Genomic DNA, 24,548 nt, shown 5'->3' on the forward strand with positions numbered 1-24,548 from the left:
CATGAGTTTCTGATGTACAGTATAGTGATTCAACACTCCCATACAGCACCCAGTGCTCATCACAGTAAGTGCACTCCTTAATCCTCATCACTTATTTCATGCACACACCCCCACCTCCCCTCTCATAACCATCAGTTCTCTATAGTGAAGAGTCTGTTTTTTGGTTTTCCTTTCTCTCTCTCTTTTACCCTTTGCTTGTTTTGTTTCTTAAATTCCATGTATGAGTGAAATTATATGATATTTTTCTTTCTTTGACTAACTTGTTTTGCTTAGTATAATACTGCCTGGCTCCAATACATGGTGTTGCAAATGGCAAGATTTCATTCCTTTTTATAGTTGAGTAATATTCCATTGTATATATGTACCACATCTTCTTTATCCATTCATAAATCGATAGACACTTGGGCTGTTTCCATAATTTGACTATTGTAGAAGGTGGTGCTATAAACATAGGGGTGCATGTATCCCTTTGAATTTGTATTTTTGTATTCTTTGGGTAAATACCTAATAGCGCAATTCCTGGATCGTAGGGTAGTTTTATTTTTAACTTTTTGTGGAACCTCCATACTGTTTTCCACAGTGGCTACACCAATTTATATTCCTACCAACAGTGCAAGAGGGTTCCCCTTTCTCCACATCCTCGCCAATACCTGTCGTTTCTTTTTTTGCTAGCTATTCTGGCACGTGTGAGGTGGTATCCCATTGTAGTTTTGATTTGTATTTCCCGGATGATGAATGATGTTAAGAATCTTTTCATGTATCTATTGGCCATCTGCATGTCTTCTTTTGGAATATGTCTATTCATGTCTTCTGCCCATTTTTTAATTGGATTATTTGTTTTTTGGGTGTTGAGTTTTATAAGTTCTTTATGTATTTTGGATACTAACCCTTTATATCTGATATGTCATTTGCAAATATCTTTTCCCATTCCATAGTTGCCTTTTAGTCTGATTGTTTCCTTTTCTGTGCAGAAGCTTTTTATTTTGATGAAGTCCCAATAGTTTATTTTTGCTTTTGTTTCCCTTGCCTCAGGAGACATATCTAGAAAGAAGTTGCTACGGCTGATGTCAAAGAGGTTATTGTTTGTATTCTCTAGGATTTTGATGGTTTCCTGTCACACATTTAGGTCTTTCATCCATTTTGAATTTATTTTTGTGTATAGTGGGAGAAAGTGGTCGAGTTTCATTCTTTTGCATGTTGCTGTCCAGTTTTCCTAACACCATTTTTGGAAGAGATTTTTTTTCCCCATTGAATATTCTTTCCTGTTTTGTTGAAGATTGACCATATAGTTGTGGGTTCATTTCTGGGTTTTCCGTTCTGTTCCGCTGATCTGTGTGTCTGTTTTTGTGCCTGAATCATACTGTTATGATCACCAAAGCTTTGTAATATAGCTTAAAGCACAAAATTGTGATGCTTCAAGCTTTGCTTTTCTTTTTTTTTTTTAAAGATTTTATTTATTTGAGAGAGAGAATGAGATAGAGAGCATGAGAGGTGGGAGGGTCAGAGGGAGAAGCAGACTCGCCGCTGAGCAGGGAGCCGATGTGGGACTCGATCCCGGGACTCCAGGATCATGACCTGAGCCGAAGGCAGTCGCTTAACCAACTGAGCCACCCAGGCGCCCTGCTTTTCATTTTCAAGATTGCTTTGGCTATTCAGGGTCTTTTTGGTTTTCCTTTCTCTTTCTAGAGAAAACTTTAGTATTGTTTGTTCTACTCTGTGAAAAAGTGCTGTTGGTATTTTGATAGGGATTGTGTTAAATGTGTAGATTTCTTTGGGTAGCATAGACATTTTAATATTTGTTCCTCCAATCCATGAGCATGGAATATCTTTCCATTTGTTTGTGTCATCTTCAGTTTCTTTCATCAGTGTTTTGTAATTTTCAGAGTACAGGCAATAGACCACCCCACACTTTTTTAAGATTTTATTTGTTTGAGAAAGAGTGCATGCACGAGCGGCGGGGGTGGGGGGAGGGCAAAGGGAGAGGGACAAGCAGACTCCCTGCTAAGCAGGGAGCCTGACGTAGGGCTCTATCCGATGACCCCAAGATCACAACCTGAGCCAAAGTTAGACCCTTAACTGACTTTGCCACCCAGGTGCCCCTAAACTCCCTTTTTAAGATAAAAATGGGGTAAGTGTTGGAAATTATTCAGTTGTACTCATCACTTGATTGTATATATGAAGATGAATTTCCAGTGCATCAACAATAAAACAATTAAATATAAAATCAACAATTTAAAATATAAAATCAACAAATAGCAGAAACAATAAAACCAATAAGAAAGAAGAAAAGCACCAGAAGTAAACATGGAAGAATTCCTTTATTAAGTGGGAAAATATTTAATTATTGTGACTCAAAATTAATTTTGATTCAATCTGTAAAAGAAAATTTAAAAAATATATAAACATATAAATTAAAAATTAAAAGAACACTAAAAAATATACTGCAAACTTTACATGGAGGGCACAGTATAAGGAAGGTCAAAAGTTAGAACAAATGGGGAAAAATTGTTTTTTATTACAAAAGCCAATCACTCTATTATATATTTGAAGTAAGACTTATGTTGAAATCCTTGCGTTGGACTCCTTGTGTTGAAAAGCGTTTCTCAAATCTAGACTGGTATTGTTTTATCAGTTCATTTTTTTCTAAAGCTGTGTAATAATCAAGAGCAAAATGATGTTAAACAATCCACTGAAGAGGGAAGAGAAGCAGAGAAGGGAAGAAAAAAACACAAACCTTTTTTTCTAGTTCCTGGCTAGAAGGGACACCCCCTCCAATGACATGACAAATTTTAATGTCATGTCACGAGTAAAGAGTCTGGGCAACCCCCCTTTCTTGTGGCTCTAGTATCATTATTTTCTCATCTTTACCCTGGAGTCTAGTGGATGTTATTGGCTTCCTACTTTAGCTATCTTAAGTTGCACATCAGCACCCCTATTTGTTTCCTTAACTCTGCCCACACATTTGTGGTCTCCTTGTTAAAATCTCTTTATTCGAACCATCTGGAGTGAATTTTATTTATTGCTGGGAATCCTCAGTTAGAATATAGTGACTAATTCAGTGTGTAATAATAGGATGTATTCAGTATCAGTGGAGTAAGAATGATGAGGATGGAAAAGTTGATTTAAATAATATTAACTTAGGGGCACCTGGGTGGCTCAGTCGGTTTCTACCCCCGCCACACACACTCGTGTGCACACTCTCTCTCGCAAATAATAAGTGCATGAATAAATAAATAAGTAATATTGACTTAGGATTGCATTTTCATCCTGTATAACTTTATAAACTTCATAGGAATAAATTCTGAGAAAGCTAAGACAACATAGATTGATGGGATATACTTATGATATTATGCATGACAAAGTAAAGATATGTTATCCCTATATTTAAACTATTATTTTTTAATGTACCTTTGGTACAGGCATATGTATTTGGGTATATGCTAAAGCCAATATAAAACATATTTCAGAAATATATATCAGGGATATTGATAGTTTTTTTAGACAAATATGCTTGTTTTTACTTAATAAAGGGTACATTTATGAAATTGTGATTTGTAGGTTAAAAGTACCTTCTCTCATAGCTGCTTATAAAAAGTAATGGCTCCATTTTGTACTAACAGTGGGCTTCCAAATGCATGAGGGTCTTCTAGGAGTGCAGGATTGCTAGAGAATTACCAGGGATCATCTCCTAAGGTTCAGTGATCCTGGAGTTGCTTGAACTGTCCCGTTTTCTGGGCCATTTAGTGTCTCAGTAATATTTTCATGGTATCTGTACCCAAAAGAAATACCTAACAATTCCTTTTTGAGGTAGTTAGTTCCAACCAATTTATTTATGTCCTAACAACTTAGGAGCTAGTTGGAAAAATAAATATAATGGAAATAATAATAAAAATTATATGGTATTCTTAAATAACCATAATTACTTGCTAAAGGATATATGTACCCATTGGGCACTGTACAATTTCTTAAATTTTAGAATCACTCTCCTTTCCTGTTCTATATTGGTTTTCCAGCAGTATTTGTGAGAAATCAAAGATAGAATATAGTCATAACAAATAAAGTATGATCTAATGTTGAAACTGTGAATTACCTCATGCTAATAGTTTCTGTCATGCTTGACAAATATTCGACATTGCTATATTTCCCTTTGAAAAATTAAAATACCCCACAGTTCCCATATGAGTTTGCTTCAGTGACCAAGGGCATCTCAGTACACAGTTTGGGTACTATAACTTTAACCATTGACTGCTTGAGAGCTAGTATATAGATACCCCAACTCCTTTGCCCTTCAGGTGAGATAACTTTAAAGTACATGGCCTACTGAGACTTTGAGAGTTTCCCAAGGTTTAATTAGGCTTCACTTATCCATAGTAGTGATTGGCTACATAACACACTTCTTATTGTCTGCCTTTCTTAATTTGTTTCATTTTCCCACTCCATTACCAGTATTATAGGGGATCTCTCCCCCAGATAAATTACTTTTACTGGTATGCTAACAGTCTCAGTCTCTTTAGAAGATAGGAACCAGTGTTTGTTTTATGTTTGTTATATATTAATCAGTATGCTGTTTCAAAGTCTACTTTAATGAATTGTCTCCTTATATGCACAGTATATATATATAGATAGATAGCTGAGTACTATAATTCTTTGGTGTGGTGGGCTTTCCCACGCATTGTGGCATGTTTAACAGCATCTCTGGTCTCCACCCATTAGATGCCAGTTGCACATTCCTGTCTCTTCTCCCACACCTGCTTCTCTTGTTTTTACAACCAAAAATGCAGACAATGCTACATGTCCCCTTGGGTGCAAAATTTCTGTACTGTGAGAACTGTCCTAAAATATTTACTATGTGAAAATACTAGTTTATTTAAATTTCCCACACTTGAAGGAAATTGGGTTGTTTCCAGCTTTTGGATAGGATGAACAATGCTACTCTAAGCTGTCTTTGGCAGATGTTAATTTAGTGTCCATGTACACAAGATGCTGTACTTTGTGTACTGAGAAGTGAAATTGCTGGAGTATAAGAGATGCAACTTTTCTAGGTAATGCCAGACTGTTTTCTGAAGTGGTTGTAGAAATTTCTTGTCCTTTTGTATTTTCATGTATATTTTAGAATTAGGTTGTCAAGTTCCACTAAAAAAAAAACTTGTTGGAGTTTTGAATACAATTTAATTTGTATAACAAATTTCGCAACCTCCATGATGTTGACGTTGGGGCTGAATAATTATTTGTAGTGCTTTCTTGCACTATAGAATATTTATTTATTTATTTATTTATTTATTTATTTATTTATTTATTTATTTATTTAAAGATTTATTTGGCAGAGAGAGACACAGCGAGAGAGGGAACACAAGCAGGGGGAGTGGGAGAGGGAGAAGCAGGCTTCCTGCCGAGCAGGGAGCCTGATGCGGGGCTTGATCCCAGGACCCCGGGATCATGACCTGAGCCGAAGGCAGACGCTTAACCACTGAGCCACCCAGGTGCCCCACACTGTAGAATATTTAGCAGCATCTCTGACCTCTCTCCCTAAAGGTCAGTAGCATCCCGCCCTAACCTTCAATTATTCATATCTGTGGGGAGTGGGAAGCAAAAGTTAAGAACTACTGCTGTATAGAAGGAGGGGTGAATTTACATCTTTAATAAAATCAAGTCCTCAAATTCATGATCATTGCATATATTTCTTTATTTAGATCTTTATTTTTTTTTCAGTATTTCAGAGGGTATTTTTATGCATGAGTGAAAAGGTTTTATACATCTGCTGTTAAAAATCTGTATTTTTGGACTTAAACATTTTTAAAAATTATTATAGTGTTTTTTAAGTAGGCTTTATTTTTTTTTTAGAGGAGGTTTAGGTTTACAAAAAAAATTAAGCCAAAATTATGCAGTGTTCCCTCTTCTCTATGCCAGTTTCCCCTATTGTTAACATCTTGCATTAGCTTGGTACGTTAGTTAAAATTGATAAACCAATACTGATACATTATTAACTAAAGTTCATAGTTTACATTAGGGTTGTCTCTTTGTGCTTCAAAGGTCTAGGGTTTTTACAAATGTATAATGTTATGTATCCGCTATTATAGTATCAAACTGAATAGTTTCATTGCCCTAAAAATCCCCACTGTGCTCCTTCTGAATATCTCTACCCACCCCCAAGTCTCCACCCCTCATTCCTGGGTACCCCTGATTTTTTTAATGTTAAATCTCACATGCCTTCCTGAAATGAATTCACCTTGATCATGATGTATTTTATTTTTTAAATTATTGGTTGCTTTGGTTAGCTGATATCTTGTTAGGATTTTTTGTATTTGTATTCATTGATGAGATTGGCCTGCAATTTTCCCTTTCCATTCTTTCCATCTCAGGTTTTATTATCAAGGCTCTGCTAACCTTATAAAATGGATGGTAGAGAATATCCTTTTCTTTGGGGGGGAGGTTTCCTGGAAGAGTGTATGAGATTGGAATTGTTTCCAGAACATTTGGTAGAATTTGCTATTGAAACCATATGGGCCTAAATTTGTTGTTGTTGTTTTTGTTGGAAGATTTTAAACTACTGATTCAGTCTCTTTAGCTGATTTAGCACTATTCCAGTTTGTTTGTTTTTGACAAGCTGTATTTTATAGGAAAACATTTGAATTTTCAAATTTATTTAATATGGATATTTTTAATAGCACCTTATATTTTTTAATTGTAAAACTTCTTGTGATATTCCTTTTCATTAGTTCAATTCAAAATGTTTTAATTTTTTTGATTCTTTCTTTCTTTCTTTCTTTCTTTCTTTCTTTCTTTCTTTCTTTCTTTCTTTCTTTCTTATTATGTTTAGTTAGCTAACATATAGTACCTCATTAGTTTTTGATGTAGTGTTCAGCACTTCATTAGTTGCATATAACACCCAGTGCTCTTCACAATACGTGCCCTTCTTAATACGCATCACCCGGTTACCTCATCCCCCCCCCCCCCCCCCCTCTTTAACCCCCCGTTTATTTCCCAGAGTCCAGAGTCTTTCATGTTTTGTCTCCCTCTCTGATTTCTTCCCATTCAGTTTTCCCTCCCTTCCCCTGTGGTCCTCTGCACTATTCCTTATGGTCCACGTATGAGTGACTTGTTTCACTTAGCTTAATCCCCTGCAGTTCCGTCCAATTCGATGCAAATGGTAGGTATTCATCCTCTCTGGTGGCTGAGTACTATTCCATTGTACATATGAGCCACATCTTTATCCATTCATCTGTTGAAGGACATCTCGACTCCTTCCACAGTTTGGCTATTGCGGACATTGCTGCTATGAACATTGGCAGTAAGACAGGAATCAAAATGTTTTCTAATTTTTTTTTCTTTGATTCATGGTTTATTTAAAAGCCTATTTCTTAACTTCCAAACATATGATTTTCTGGTTAACTTTTGTTACTGATTTCTTCTTAGCTGAATTGAACTTGAGGCCAGAGAAAATGGTCTGTATAGTTTTAGTGCTTTTTGTGTAGGTCATGTGGTTAGTTTTCACCAACATTTTATGTGTGTTTGAAATCTGTGTATATCTTATAAATGCAGTTGTGGCCATCAGGTTAAGGTTTTTCTATAATTGTGTCAAAATATTTTATATTCTTTTAATCTTTACTTTTCTAGCAGTTACTGAGAGAAGTGTTTTTAAGTCCACATCAAGATTGTATATTTATGTATTTCTTCTTGATTTCTCCTGGAAGGCCTTCCCCTTCCCTCATCCTCTTTTTCATGTCTTCTCCCTCCCCATCACGTGCTTTATTAGGTGCATATAAATATTCACATATTTCTTATAACTCAAATATGTTACATTTATTTAATGATCCTCTTTATCTCTGGCAGTGCTTTTTTCTAAAATTTTATTTATTTGAATATTAATGAAGCTCCTTTTATGGTTTTTGTGGCCCAACTTTTTCTTTTCTCTTGTCATTGTTTTTGTATCCTCACCTCTTAGATGCCTTTTATAAACAACATACAGACAGATTGTATTTTTTATTCAGTCTGAAAACTATTTTAACTGTATCAGTTAATCTTTTTACATTTAATGTAAACATTGGATGTTTGGATTTATTTTGAACTAGTATTTGTTGTTTGTCCTGACTGTTCTGTATGTTTTCTTGTTTTCCTTTCTTAGCCTTTAGATTCTTTGAATTCAACAGAATTCATTTTCCCCCATCTACTTATTTGGACATTTTAGTACTCTTCACATGCATTTAATGGTTACCCTAAAGATTATAAAAGTCATACTTAATGTAGCACAATCCAAAGGTAATTACCACCTCTATCCTTTTCCCAGACAGGACAAGGACCTAGAGCTATAATTCCATTTACTTCCTTCCTTGTGTTGTAATTTAAATCTATTTCATTTTCCCATAGTCATTACTATTTAAAAAAATAAAGTTATTACTGTTTTAGCTTTACATGCCATTTTATTTGTTCTTTTTTTTAACATGTCATATATATCTGAGGTCACTTCTGCCTAAAGTGCAGCGTTTAGAAATTCCATTGAGGTTCTGTTGGAGATTCTGTAGACTCTTGGACTTTGAAGATTTGTTTAACTTGTCTTTATGTCTTAAAATATATTTTGATGGGTATATTGTATAATATTGGCCGTTATTTTCTTTTAGCGCCTTGAAGGCATTTCACTGTCTTTTGGCTTGTATTGTTGTTGAGAACTCAGAATAATAATTTTCTTCTCTTTCAGTACTTGTTTTTCCCAACGTTTAAGGTTTCTGTTTGTTTCTGCTATTCTGTAGTCTGACTATATTATGTTCTATAGAACATATTTCTTTGGATTGGTGTCTTTCATCAGTTACCTTTTTAAATATTGCTGCTTCTCATTTTATTTCTCTTCTCTTTCAGTAACTTTGTTTAAACCTTGCATATTGTCTTCTATGTACCTGTTTCCATTTTTTAACTTCTGTGCTGCTTTCTGTACAATATATCCCCTATCTTTGTTTACTTACTTTTTTTTAATCTGTAACAGTCTATTTCAGTTACTATATGGGTTTTTTCTAGAAATTATAGTTAACATGGGTCTCTCTCTCTTTTTAAGGATCATTTATTTATTTACTTATTTGAGAGAGAGAGAGAGAGAGAGAGCACAAAGGAGCAGAGGGAGAAGCAGACTCCCCGCTGAGCAGGGAGCCCGATGCAGGGTTCAATCCCTAGACCCAGAGATGAGAAACTGAGCTGAAGGCAGACACTTAACCCACTGAGCCACCCAGGCACCCCGTGTTGCTCTCTTTTACAGAAACAGAAGTCCATCCGATTGTTCCCTATGGATATTCATTCAGTCTTGTATTTTCCTTTTTTAATATGGGGAATTTTTTTTACAATCTATATCTGATAATTCTAATACTTTAAGTCTTAGTGAGTCTGTTTCTGTGGTCTTCCTTTTGCTTTTTCTTTTGCATATCACCTTTCTTGTTGATATGTTTACTTTTTATTCCAAGCTCCACATTTTCTCTCAAGTTTATTTGAAGCCTAGGATAAAGGTACTTTTCCTCTAGAGAAGATTTAAGATTTGCTTGACAGGTGCCCAACAGTACTTCCAGTTGAGGACTATTTGCAACTAAGTACCATCTGAAGTTTTCTGTATCAGATTAAGTGAATTTAGGATATTTGTGAGAGCACCAGTGTTTGATTACTACCTCTCACATATCTGTCTCCTTCTACACAATATTAAAAAAAGCTTTCTTTATAGACCACAGAATATGAGGTGTTAGATATACTGCTGGTTTAACCTTAACTTGCAAATGAAATCCTTTGAGCCCCCACTTCATAAAAGGGTTGTTCTTTTAGACCCTTTACATAGGAAGTCCCAACTTGTGCATTGTATTGTAGTCTCAGTAAATATTATCAGAGAGGAAGTGATTTTAGTGCTCTTTTTGTATTTTGGTTTCTGCTTTTAGTTTGTTCTTATTCTACTAATTCCCACTACTTCATAAGGTTTCAGATGCTTTTAAAAATGTTTTTCATATTTTCATTAGCATTTCAGGAAGAGGGTTTATATAAAAATATTGTTTATAATACTACCCTAATCAAAACTTTTATATATCAATTTGAAGTGATTTCTTCCCTTGGATAGTTGTGTGTGTGTGTAAATGTAAGTCATAATTTTGAAATTTCCACACTTTGGACATATTTTGCATATTTATGTTTTATATTGCTGTAAGGTAACTTCTACTTTCATGGACTTCTAGTCTCTTGGGACTAATTAAAGTCTCAATTTCTCATTATTTTTATGTTTTTGGAAGAGCTTTCAAATGTAGAGACATATATAGCTACTATTTTAGAAAAAGTGCAGTGAAAAACCACAGATAATCCTGATGGGTTTATCATTTAGGAAAAACTTTTGGATGTGCAGAGTATAGGATAAAAATTATTAAAATAAGAGGAGAATGGAATATGAAATATTTTGTTATATTTTATCTTCCTTTTTCTAGGTCCAGTAGGTATCTGAAGAGTTGTGTGTGTGTGTGTGTATACACACACACATATATATATACATCAAATTTGTGTACCCTAAATTATTCTTTAAAAATATAAGAATCACATAAATGTAGTCAACTGATTTTTTTTCTATGAAGATACAAAGGCAATTAAATGGAGAAATAATCATCTTTTCAACAAATCATACATGAACAATTGGATGTCCATGTGGAAAAAATGAACTTAAACACAGATCTTAACCCTTTGCATAAAACTTAACTCATGTAAAATGTAAACTCTAAATTTCTAAAATAAGGCATAAGAGAAAGTCTATATGATCTTAGGTTTAGTGATGAGGTTTTGAGGTTTTTAAAGCTGTAACAACCAAGAGCATGATCCATGAAAGAAGCAATTGGCAAGTTGGACCTTACTGAAATTAAAATTTTTTCTGCTCTGCAGAAGACATTGTTTAGAAAATTAGAAGAAAAGTCACAGACTGGGAGAATATATTTGCAAGACACATGTATGATAAAGGATTTGTATTCAAAATATACAAAGAGCTCTATAAACTGACAAGAAAATAAATAGCCAGTAAAAAAGTGGGCAAAGACCTGAACAGACATTTCACCAAGAAGATATACAGATGGCATATAGACATGTGAAAAGATGCTCAACATCATTTGTCATAAGAGCAGTGCAAATTAAAACAATAAAAAGATATTACTACACACCTATTAGAGTGGCTAAAATACAAAAAACTGGCAATACCAATCACTGTCAAGTATGTGAAGGTATAAGAAATCATGGTTGGTGGGAATGCAAAATGGTATAGCCACTTTGGAAGACAGTCCTAACTGTTTCTTACAAAATTAAACATAGCCTTACTGTATAATACAGCAAAGATAAATAGGTATTTACTAACTGATTTGAAACATGTCCACACAAAAACCTGCATGTATTTATAGCAGTTATATTCATTACTTACCAAAAACTGGAAGCAATCTAGATGACCTTCAGTAGATGAAATGGATAAACTGTGCTACATCCGTACAGTGGAATGCTGTTTGGTGATAAGAAGGAATGAACACTCATTCCATGCAAAAAGCATAGACACAAAAACATTCTGTGCTAATGGACTGGAAGAACAAATATTGTGAAAATGTCAATGCTACCTAGAGCAATCTACACATTCAATGCAATCCATATCAAAATACCATCAACTTTTTTCACAGAAATGGAACAAATAATCCTAAAATTTCTTTGGAACCAGAGAAGACCCTGAATAGCCAGAGGAATGTTGAAAAAGAAAAGCAAAGCCAGTGGCATCACAATTCTGGACTTCAAGCTCTATTACAAAGCTGTCATCAAGACAGTTTGGTACTGGCATAAAAACAGACACATAGATCAATGGAACAGAATAGAGAGCTCAGAAATGGACCCTCAGCTCTATGGTCAGCTAATCTTCAACAAAGGAAAGAATGTCCAATGGAAAGAAGACAGTTTCTTCAACAAACGGTGTTCAGAAAATTGGAGAGCCACTGCAGAAGAATGAAAGTGGACCATTTCCTTACACCACACACAAAAATAGAAATAGATTCAAAATGGATGAAAAACCTAAATGTGAGACAGGAATCCATCAAAATCCTTGAGGAGAGCACCGGCAGCAACCTCTTTGACCTCAGCCGCAGCAACTTCTTCCTAGAAACATCGCCAAAGGCAAGGGAAGCAAGGGCAAAAATGAACTATGGGGACTTTAAGATAAAAAGCTTTTTCACAGCAAAGGAAACAGTCAACAAAACCCAAAGACAACCGACAGAATGGGAGAAGATATTTGCAAATGACATATCAGATAAAGGGCTAGTTATCCAAAATCTATAAAGATTTTATAAATCTATAAAGAACTTATCAAACTCAACACCCAAAGAACAACTAATCCAGTCAAGAAATGGGCAGAAGACATGAACAGACATTTCTGCAAAGAAGACATCCAAATGGCCAACAGACACATGAGGAAGTGCTCAACATCACTCATCATCAGGGAAATCCAAATCAAAACCCTAATGAGATACCACCTCACACCAGTCAGAATGGCTAAAATTAACAAGTCAGGGAATGACTTGGTATATTTTATCTTCCTTTTCCTCCTTTCTGAAGGTCGACGAGAATGTGGAGAAAGGGGAACCCTCTTACACTGCTGGTGGGAATGCAAGCTGGTGCAGCCACTCTGGAAAACAGTATGGAGGTTCCTCAAAAAGTTGAAAATAGAGCTACCCTACGACCCAGCAATTGCACTACTGGGTATTTACCCCAAAGATACAAATGTGATCCGAAGGGGTTTGTGCACCCCAAGGTTTATAGCAGCAGTGTCCACAAGAGCCAAACTATGGAAAGAGCCAAGATGTCCATCGACAGATGAATGGATAAAGAAGATGTGACATACACACACACACACACACACACACACACACACACACACACACACAATGGAATATTATGCAGCCATCAAAAAACCAAAATCTTGCCATTTGCAATGATGTGAATGGAACTAGAGGGTATTATGTTAAGCGAAATAAGTAGATCAGAGAAAGGCAAGTATATGATCTCGCTGATATGAGGATTTTGAGAAACAAGACAGAGGATCATAGGGGAAGGGAGGGAAAAATGAAACAAGACGAAACCAGAGAGGGAGACAAACCATAAAAGACTCTTAATCTCAGGAAACAAACTGAGGGTTGCTAGAGTGCGGGGGGGTGAGAGGGATGGTTTGGCTGGGTGATGGACATTGGGGAGGGTATGTGCTGTGGTGAGCACTGTGAATTGTGTAAGACTAATGAAACACAGACCTGTACCCCTGAAACAAATAATACATTATATGTTAAAAAAATTGTTCAAAAAAAAGAAGCATAGATGAATATCAGTAGATATTGCGGAGTGAAAGAAGCCAGTCTGAAAAGGCTACATACCATGATTCCAGTTTATGTCACATTCTGGAAAAGGGTAAATTGTAGAGATGGTAAACAGATCAATGTTTGCCAGGGTTTTAGGGAGGAAGGAGGGTTGAATCACAGGGGATTAGGGTGCTGAAACTATTCTGTATGATGCTGTAATGATGGATATATGATACTATGCATTTCTTAAAACCCATAGAACTTACAGCACAAAGAATAAACATTGATGTTTGCAAATTAAAAAAAAAAACCCTTATGAGGTCATTCCGGGTTGAATTTCAGACTGTGACAAAAGTATCAATCTATATTACAAATACATGAAATAACCTTGCTGAAGGGGTTTAGGGGAAAAGTACTGTCCTAAATAACTGAACTGGAAAGTATAAGACTAAAGGCAAAAGGAACTGTATAAAAGTATGGTACTCTAGTTGCAGTTACTTTCCACTGGGCAATGGGCTACCAGTTCTGAAGTTACTTCATACGTGTGTGTACTGGAATTGAAAAAATTAGTAAATAGATGGTTTATGGTGGGAACCAGAGTTTTCACTGTTGGAGATTTCACTGTAGGAAATTATGGATAAAAGCAAGGCGAGGACTCTAGAATATTTCATGTGATAATGGAGTTAAAGATATTATAACATATATCGCTTAATATATGTTATTAAGTGATATATGTCTTGATACATATAGAAATAGCTATGTTTGTGTACACACATATATATTTCCTGTTCTTTAAGGTGAGAGGGCCTAAAAGAAATGACATTCCATTAGCAATGAACACACTTAGCACATAGATCTTGGTTTCTAATTCCATTCTCTAGTAAGGAACTATTCTTTACTGTCACCATTTAATTTTTCTCTTCAATTCTCTAAGACTAAAAATCTTTGATATTTTTCCTCTAATGTGTAGTTTTTACCTTTTGGAGTTCTCAATTCCTTTAGTAATAGCCTGAAAATTTGGGTCTTTCTCCACAAAGTGCAGAGACCTAAATTTTCATACAGTTTCAAAAGGTCCATAGATATTTAAGAATCTATATGCCACAGATTAAGAAACCCTGCTCTTCTTGAATCATAGTAGTAGTAGTGTCTGAGGTAGCAGATGGATGTTTCAAAAAGTAAATTTATTTTTCTCTTTGTTCTTTCCTTTAATTCTTATGTGGACTTAAGATGAGGTTATTTTAATAGTTGTTCAAGATTTGGTGAAAGTGGTTTGAAAGGTTAAAGCCCTAGGACAATGCTTGCTTTTGGCCCTGGGATATACTAGCATGGCCCAACCAAGCTCTAAATTTGAAATTCTAATATTTAGTAAATTTATCTGTTCTTGAAATGGATGAAATGTACCCTACGTGGTCTCGAAAGACAAGTCAGTTGGTACTCCCATGTCATGTGCCAAAATGTGAGTTTTCTTTTTGAACATTTAGTTTGATGTTTCACTTATCTTTTGTTTTTACAGAGGATGAAGTATATAAGCTTTTTATAAGGAATGTTACCAAGTGCAGTTTGACATTTAGACACAGACTCAATCACTGGAGATATAATCACAACAATTTCTTTTTCTTATTCATGCAGGGTACCTGTGGAGGCCTATACATTTCAATATATATATTTTTTAAGTAGGCTCCACACCCTGTGTGGAACCCAACATGGGGCTTGAACTCATAACCCTGAGATCAAGACCTGAGCTGATTCATTGGGTGTTATATGCAAACAATGAATCATGGAACACTACATCAAAAACTAATGACGTAATGTATGGTGATTAACATAGCATAATAAAAAAAATGAAATTCGGGGGGGAGGGACTTAAATTTACCCAATTAAAAAATACAGAGAACTTGAATTCTCTAGTAACCATTAATAATTGAAGTGGTATTTAATAAACTTCTAATAAAAGAAAAAAGACCTGAGCTGAGATCAAGAGTCAGACACTTAAGTGACTGAGCCACCCAGGTACTGCCAACAATTTCTATTTTAATATATTCTAAAAGATCTAGGTTTCCCAAAGTTTATATTTATAATAACCTATGAGGTAATTTTTTCCATTTGTGTACATACTACCTAGACAGACTGCATATATCACAAGATATTTATAATTAAGTTTGAAATGCTCATTAAAAAGCAACCAAAGTATCTGTCTCTTTTTCTACCTTTCCCTCATTCCCTCTCCTCAAATCTTGAGAAAGACTCCTGCATGTATGCAGTCACTGAATCTTAGGTAACTGTTAAGTTCTGTATTCTGGTATGCAGTAAATACTTTAGTAAATAATTTGAGTAGCCCCAGCATTTCTTCTCCTTTTCTGACTTAGATTTTCTCTAGTAATTTATCCATATTTATTTTCAGTCTTTCTCTACTTTATTTTGATATACAACCTGCTGTCTAGTACTTAAAATAAAAATGATACAGAAAATGAGGCTACCAAAAATTGTCCTGTTATATGCTTGGATTGTTCTCTTGTTCATCACCAGATTAGATTTTATTTATTAAGACTTTATAATCCAATCTTTAAAAGAAAATCCTTAAAATAGAAAGCTGTTTGCTCTATGGAACAGCTTAGTAGGAAAGCTCTGAGGAAGGTTCTCTGCTAAGTGCTCTTAGGCAATGTTAATATATTTCACCCACAACCAGGTCCACTAATTTTGAAGGAGCCAGAATGTTACAGTGTCATAGAAGGTATAAACCCAAAAGGGCCTTTTATTATATTTGGATAAATTGATTTGTTACTATATAAAGTTCTGTATGCATTCAGTTTTCTCTTCTGTCTGCTTCTGTACCTAGTTGGAAGGATACAGAGAAGGCTAGAGTTCCTGCTTTGGCTGTCATCATAGAATAGAGGAAGGGTAGAACTGAAAATGAGGAGAATGAGGTGAGACAGTTCTCTAAACCATGTGGTTCATGTAAAATGGGGTTAAGAGTTTGTGGGCTCCTGCTTCTTTGACAGTGACTTTATCACCTTAACTCCTCTCTCTGGTGGGTTCTAGTCATTTTGGACAGAGATGTTTAGTGTAATGTATGTGACTGTTTCCACTCTGGAAGTGGAGGATTTGGTCTGGGTGATAGGAAAACTGGAATGACTTTGCCTGGTTCTGGAATAAAAGAGATTACTGGTCTTCTTCGGATGGCATTAACCCGGCAACATGTACAGTTTAGGAATCTGGCTTTCAGTAGAGTTCAGCTAAGAAACTAGAGCTTTTAGCTTCCCTCTAAAATGGGTAGGATAATCTCCTAAAAAAAATGAATGCTCAAAGTAGGTAAGCATCTTACATGTGACAAATACAGTACTAAATTCTTTACATTTGTTACCTTATTTAGTTCTCATATCATCCTTAGTCATTTGTTTAACGAACATTTTTTTCAGGTCCTCCGATGTACTAAGCACTATTCCAAGCACTAGGAATTACAGCATTGAACAAGAAAAATTTCTACACTGAAGTGGTATTCTCACCATTTTAAAGATTAGAAATCTGAGTTTCATAGAGAACAATTGATTTTTTTCAGTGTCCTATAGCTTAGTAACTCATGGAACTGAGGTTTAAATCCTGCTATGTCTGATGCCAAAGATTTTAAACCACCTAGAATGATTTCTTGAGGGTTTTGTTAAATGTTGTGGTTACTGTAACCACAATTACAGTTTCTTTTCATTGTTGTCCATGCCACTAATTATGCCAAGGGTATGTTCTCCAGCCCTATTTTCAACTCCATTTTTTTGTATTCTATAATAGCTGGTAAGAAAAACATAAAATTTTGCATTTCTGGCAAACTTATGTCAAGCATTCTTAGCCTACCCTCCTATGAGTGCATATTGGTAGTGACTACATAAATGTTTGATAGGCATAGTTTAATAGCAATCTGTCTTTCAGTTTGGTTTTTAACATTTTATTTTTATTTGAAATGTATTCCTTATTTTGAGTAATATAAGGAATGCAAAGGGTATGCAATATAATATCTCCATTATATCCCCAACCTCAACCAAATATTTCTCTTTCCCCGAGGCAACCATTTTGCCAGATATTTGTGTATCTTTCCAGAAATATTTTAAAGTATATACAATCAAGGGCGCCTGGGTGGCTCAGTTGGTTAAGCGACTGCCTTCGGCTCAGGTCATGATCCTGGAGTCCCGGGATCGAGTCCCACATCGGGCTCCCTGCTCAGCGGGGAGTCTGCTTCTCCCTCTGACCCTCTTCCCTCTCGTGCTCTCTATCTCTCATTCTCTCTCTCTCAAATAAATAAATAAAAATCTTTAAATAAAAAAAAATAAAGTATATACAATCAAATACATATACGTTTCCTTTTTTTCCTTTTTTCATGTATGAATATATCCTGCAGATCTTTCCATATCCAACACAGGTCTGTTTATTGTTTTAGACAGCTCCATGGATCCCATTAATTTTAGTCAGTTAAGAGTAATGGTTAGTCATGGACCCTATAGCCAAACTGCATGCATACATGCATACTATGAATCTGCTACTGGGAAACCCCTTTTACAAGTTGCTAAATCTCTAGGTGCCTCAATTTTCTCTTCTGTAAAATGAGAGAAAAATAGTACATTCTTCATAGGTATTGTGAAGATTAAATGGGTTAGCTTCAAGGGCTTATTTCTTAGAACAATGCCTGGTGGATAATGAGCACCCAAGTGTTAGCTGCCACCACCATTATTATTATCATCATCAACACTTTTAGTTATTAATCAGAATCTTATTTATGGGTATATGTATTTTTACTTTTGCTTTCAGAAACAGTGCTTCAGGGAATCATGTTGTACCTTCTTTATTTCACGTGTGTAAGTTTATGGATACTTTGCAACAAGTACAATATCAAGGCCAAGGAGTGTGTGAATTTGTAATTTCAGTAAACATTTGCCAAATTCCATACCATAGGTATTGTTTTAAGTTATGTTCTCTCCAGTAGTTTGACATAATATAAATGATTGAGAACTTGATGGGCACTTTCTGATGTTACTGTTCCTGGAATTATTCATGGTTAAAGATGACAGTTTTCAAAGTTCTTTCTTTATCTTCATTAGAAGTCTAATCCTGTCAGAGGGCCTGCTTAATATAAAATATGTACGTTGGTAGGTTATTTGAGAATTCTCACAGATAATTGTTTCAGAGAGTGGAAGATAATCTTTTTTTTTCATTCTTTATTTTCAGATATTTGTTTCTGTGAATCTGAATTATTTTGGATCTTTAATTTATCTTCATAATCCATTGTCAAAGAAAGCTTAAAATAGGAGAGAGAAGACTTAAGATGTCAGGCATTTTTCGAGGAACTGGGCTAAATACAAAGATTAATAAGTAGTAGTCTCTGCCATACTTTTGCCTACTGGGAGAGGATAGATGGGGGCCATGTCCAGGTTAGAAAATGAAGAATGGGACAAAGAAAAATGTGTTGGACAGAACACAGGAAATTACCTGTATTTATTCAGGTAAATGACAAAAAGTAAGTGAAAGAAAGTTTAAGTCATTAGAGTACAAGGATATAGTGTTACAGAAACCAGTATAATGAGCAAATTTGTTTTGTTTTGTTTTGTTGTTTTATATTATGTTAGTCACCATACAGTACATCATTAGTTTTTGATGTGGTGTTCCATGATTCAAATGTTTTAAATAGAATAGATAGGGTATTACTAAAGAAAGACTTTGATGTGACAATTAGCAAATAATAGGTGTTAAGGAGCAGTTGCAGTAGAGTTGTGGGACTGGACTGAAGAAGAATGAACAATTAGAAAGTAGTAAGTAAATAGGCTAATGTTTCAAATAGTCATTGTGGCAGCAGAAAGATTTTCCTCTTAAAAAAACCTCAATGACAAGCTTCTGTTCATTTTCAAAATTATAGCTTTAAACATCTGACTTTATTTTATTAATAATTGTTATATATGGTAGTCATTTTTAAAGATGCTAAGCTTACAGCTGGTTTTTATTTTGCTTTTAGTACTAGTTTCTGTTTTGTTGCCTTTGATTTTATGATACTAAGTTAATACAGCAGAATAGTCCTCTGTTTATGAGTTAACTTGATAGTTCATTGAAATTATAGTTAAGACTCCACTGTATATGAAAACTGCCATATTAATCATGGAAATAGAATTGAACATTATTTATACTCATATTTAACAATGATACATGTAACTTTTTAAGTAATCTCTAAACCTACTGTGGGGCTCAAACCTGCAGTCCTGAGATCAAGAGTCACATGCTGTACTTACTGGTCCAGCCAGGCACTCTTGACATGTATAACTTTTTACTGAACTACTCTGATTAACGTTGTCCTTTTTCTTGAGTTTTTAAAAATCAGTTTTACCAAGATATAGTTTCCAAATGCACACATTTTAAGTGTACAGATAAATGACTTTTGAGAAATGCATATAGCCATTTAATAATGCTACTCCATGCAAAATATCAAATATTTCCATCTCTCCAAGAACAGCTAATTCTTCTCATGTTTAATAACTTAAAAATCTAATTTTACTTCTTTTTCTTGGTTAGTACTTAATGAAGATAATTTTGCTTATCAAGAGTACCATGAAACAACTCTTGAAATTACATGCTTTTTATATATGGGACTCTGTTTCAGGTTGACAAAATAGTTCATGACCCAAACAAGGTTAAATACAGTTAAAACAGTTTTGTGTGATTTGAGTGATTTTTATTTATTTTTTTGGTGGGGGAGGGCAGAGGGAGAGAGAGAATCCCAAGCAGGCTCCATACCTGGTGTGGAGCCTGATGCGGGGCTCGATCCCACGACCACAAGATCGTGACCCAACTTGAAATCTAGAGTTGAACACTCAACCAACTGAGCCACCCAGGTGCTTCTAATTTGAGTGATTTTTAAAGAATGTTTGACAAAAAGTTACTTTTACTTGAGATAATTTATAATTTAGCAATTCAATGCATTTTTTATTTAATTTTTTTAAATAAAGGCGGTATTGTAGTACATAAACAACCTGTCTTCAATGCTTTTAAGTACTGTCTATGATACTGTTTTTCCCATAAAAAAATAAAATCACAATGTAAAAGTTTCCTCATGTGTTTAGGAAATTGCCTTTTGGGGAGGAACTCTAAAAATATTTTCCCTTTTCACTCACCTTCCAATCTAGACTCTCTTCTCTACAGCTGGGTGTGAGGGATACCTGTTGGTGGTACTTAATGAATTCAGCATCCTGAAAATAAACAGGAGAGCTGTACATCAAGTAATTAAAACATGCTTAGAAATGGTTATTAAAAATATAAGGGAGATGCCATTTTTCTCATTTTATAGATTAATAAAAACTAACTCAAATTAAGTTTGATATGCCAAATGTGCCATTGCAGTTTTTTATTGGGCCTCTGAATTAAGAGTACACTTTGATGACTTTTAGTGGCTCTCTACTGCTTCATGCTTTTTCCTGTAAGAGTACAGTACACTTTAGAGACTTTTCCCTTTTATATACCTAAGTGTGGTTTGAATTGGAGCTGGTAATCACTGGCAAGGAACCTGTTAGAGGTTCTCAAGTATTTTCTTATTGATTCATTGAGTCTTATTCTTGTGATTTTTAACTTGAATATTTTACATGTATACAGTTGAAACTGAACCTCATGTAATTATTATGCCAGTATTTTCTGTAACTCCAGATTGATTTTGAACCTTACTTTATTTAAATTATGTTAATTTTTAACACAAGTTTTTGATATAAACCACTCAATATTTTTAGAGTGATAATATTTATATAATCATATTTGAGATAAAAATTATGTAGCTAATATAATAGTACTAAAGAAAGAGATGAGAAAGGGTGTTAACTTTTTCTTTGTTTGATACTTATGTTGAAGTTACCAAGCTATTTTTCATGTTCAGATAAAACAGATTTAATTGACAGGTGTTAATAGGTTAAGGAACATTTAGTTTTAATTTATAGAAGAATATTCTGTTCATAAAGAATATTAGAAAAAAGCATGAAGAGAGATAATATTCTCTATACTTGGGTGTTTTTCATACTAAGTCAGTCAGCTGTATGTCTGGATAGCACCAGTCAATCCTTAGGGCCCTCCCTACAATATAAATTTATTATTTTATGTCTTCATCTTTTCCTTCCCCAACACTCCTCTCAGTTTTTTCCCTCATACTTATCTAATTCACAGAATATTCAGGTTTTTAAAAAATGTCTAAAGAACTTTGAAGTTCTTAAACAAGGGATTCCTTTAGGTAGGAGTTTGGGGGAAGAAAAAAAACCCCAAAAACTTTGATACAAAATTTTTCAAATAGTGGCCAGGTTAAATTTAATGTTTAGCATGGGATAGAAAAATATTAACTGTAAAATCTGTTGTTCCACAGGTACTGTGAGAATAGAGATGTTTCGAAATATGCAGAATGCAGAAATCATCAGAAAAATGACTGAAGAATTTGATGAGGTATAGCATTTCAATATTTATGCAAATTGCCTACTTATACTTTTAAAATGGTGAATATGGTGATTATTTTAAGTTTTATTTTGATTTGGGTTAGTTTAAGAGAAGATAAACTATTTCTTCATTTATATAATCATGTTACTAATTCTAAAGTTAACGATTTTGGCAATTTTGTTTCATTGTATGGAGGTATCACTTAAAAATGACTGGTAACTGATAAGGATAATAAAATCAGTGGTATGAAGTAGAAGTTGATTCTTGACATTCATTCTTGAAGACCACCTAAAATTCCCAAATTTATAAATGCATCTCCAGTAGTTTTATGTTCTGTGGAATTAGTCATGTTAAATGATTTAAAGAAAAAAGGGTTTGGAGGTCAAGTAAGTGTGAGTAAGGCTGCATATTATACCTGTTTTAGAGATTGCCAAAGCTCATTATCTTATTTAAGGTTCTTAGAAATCCTGATGGAAAAATAACCTGCTTAGCTTCATTTAATCCACAATTCCTTAAATTATGTTTATCCCTGCCTACTGCCCCCTCCCCAACCCCACCCCCATTTTGTGTGTTTGTGTAAACTTAAACTTCTATTTGGGACAGTCGAAAATATTCTGATTTCTACTTAGAATACATGTTTTCTTTGCTAGTCTTCACAAATTAATCAGCTTTTCACTGATTCTAACTGTTGAAACACTTTCACAATTTTATTTGTGTATTCTGTTTATGGTAAACTCATTTTATGTCATGCTTTAGACCACCATTAATTTTAGTTTTAATATTCTGCCTTTTGATTTAAATAAGATTTCTATTTTCTATAGATGTTCTCTTTTCTTGATTTTCAACACTAACAACAAAGATTGTTTTTTTTCCACTCTCTTAGTGGGGTGGGCTCAGGACTATTTTTATTACTAGTAGTAGGAATATTTATATTTAATTGAAAAAAGTACTACAAATACATGGTAAAACAAACACATGCACACCAAATATCTTTTTCATCAGGTGTTCACCTTTATCCTAGTGGCACACACCAAAACATTTTCATGAGGATCTTTTTTTTTAAGATTTTTTTTATTTATTTGAGAGAGAGAGAGAGAGCATGAGCAGGGTGAGGGGCAGAGGGAAAAAGCAGGCTCCCCGCTGAGCAGGGAGCGTGATGTGGGGCTCGGTCCCGGGACTCTGGGATCATAACCTGAGCTGAAGGCAGATGCTTAACTGACTGAGCCACCCAGGCGCCCCTCATGAGCGTCTTTACAGAAACATTCTGTCAGTGGCTCTCAAACTATTTAGTCACATTCTATGGGAGGTAGGGGAGACCTTACATTGTGACCCATGTATATAATGTTCATAATTACTTGTTTTCATTTCTGTAATCCAAAACATTCTGAAATTCCAAAGGACTTTTTTTTCCCAATTTAATGGTGGCAAAACTGGCCCCAGCTAACCTAAGCTATTAAAATTTTTATTTACCTCAGTCATTGTGAATATTTATGTCTTGCTGGGGAAATAATAATGTACTTAATGACAGGGGGCTGCCCTAGATTCTCTTGGACTGTGATGGGATATAAAGTATATGTACTATATTAACTTCTAAAATTCAAAAATTTCTGTATTCTGAAACATTTCTGTGAAATTACTTTTAATTAAAAAAAGGTTTTTTGTTACAACTTCATAAGTTTATATGTGGCAAATAGAAGATAACGAAGTCAAATTAAGGTGAAAGTGGTAGGTTTACTCACCAACTACATGTACCATGCCAGGCTTGCAACATAGGTGAATAAGATCGCAGAGTAAAAAGTAGTATGCATCTTGGACCTTCAGGAACTACTAAGAGTTTAAAACAATAGTTCCCAAACTTTGCTGCATATTAATATCACCTAGGGATATTTAAAAACTGATGCCTGGCTCTCTCCCTTATCCCCAGACCTTCTGATTTAATTTGTAAGGCATGTAACCTGGGCTTGGGATTTTTGAAAGTTCACCAGGTGACTGTGTACAGACAAGTTTGGGAGAAATTTTGAGAGAAAACCGAGATTTAAGCTATAAAAACACTTTATATGGGAGAAAAGAATGAGAGGAAATACAATGTGAATACACAGTGAAATTTCAAAACAGGACATCATTGCTTTGTAGTAAGATTTTGAGATAAGTAGGGGAAGATGAGGAATTCAGCAAAATGAAGATCATGATGTGTCTAAGAAAATATTCCTGTGAATATTGTCAAATATTCAGGTGTATTAGAAGAATAGTAAACTGTTACCAAAAGTGATACTGAGTTAAATGTAGCAAATGAAAATTATTCAAAAGGTGTTTATTTCATAATCTTAAATATTCTTTTCCTCATACTTGAGAATACTGACAATCAAAAAAGAATGTTTTTGAATAAGTCCTGAGGATAAAAGATACAGATATCATAGGGAATATAGTCAGTTGTATTGTAATAATGTTGTATGGTGACGGTAGCTACACTTGTGGTGAGCATAGCATAATGTCTGAACTTACTGAAACACTGTATTGTACATCTGAAACTAGTGTAACATTGTGTGTCAACTGTACTTCAAAGAAAGAAAGAAGAAATTCTAAAGGAAAACATTCTTTTTTCCCTGTTTGACAGAACAACTAACACAGTTTTTTATTAGAATATATACATTTAAAGCAGAATTACATTAATTATTTTCTAAGGCTATTTTATCTTTAAGCACTTTAGCAAAAAACAGCATTTAAATGCTTACATATTGCTAAATATACAGTATCTTATTTTCTTCAGAATACTGTACAGGTCTTTTAGTTTCTTCAGAATACTGT

The 24,548-nt window shown here is 34.5% G+C and overlaps 1 protein-coding gene across 2 annotated transcripts in view; it reads left to right on the forward strand.

The window, feature by feature from the left end:
- STAG1 (STAG1 cohesin complex component) overlaps positions 1-24,548 on the forward strand; it is a 428,102-nt gene that overhangs the window by 218,012 nt on the left and 185,542 nt on the right. For both annotated transcript variants that reach the window (XM_025881833.2, XM_073899645.1), the window contains one exon: positions 21,676-21,752. In XM_025881833.2, the coding sequence (XP_025737618.1) occupies positions 21,676-21,752 (77 nt within the window). The remainder of the gene's footprint in view (positions 1-21,675; positions 21,753-24,548) is intronic.

Source organism: Callorhinus ursinus, unplaced genomic scaffold, assembly GCF_003265705.2.
Source record: "Callorhinus ursinus isolate GAN/ISIS: 27379988/994484 unplaced genomic scaffold, GSC_fseal_2.0 scaffold1, whole genome shotgun sequence".
NCBI classification, from domain to species: Eukaryota; Metazoa; Chordata; class Mammalia; order Carnivora; family Otariidae; genus Callorhinus; species Callorhinus ursinus.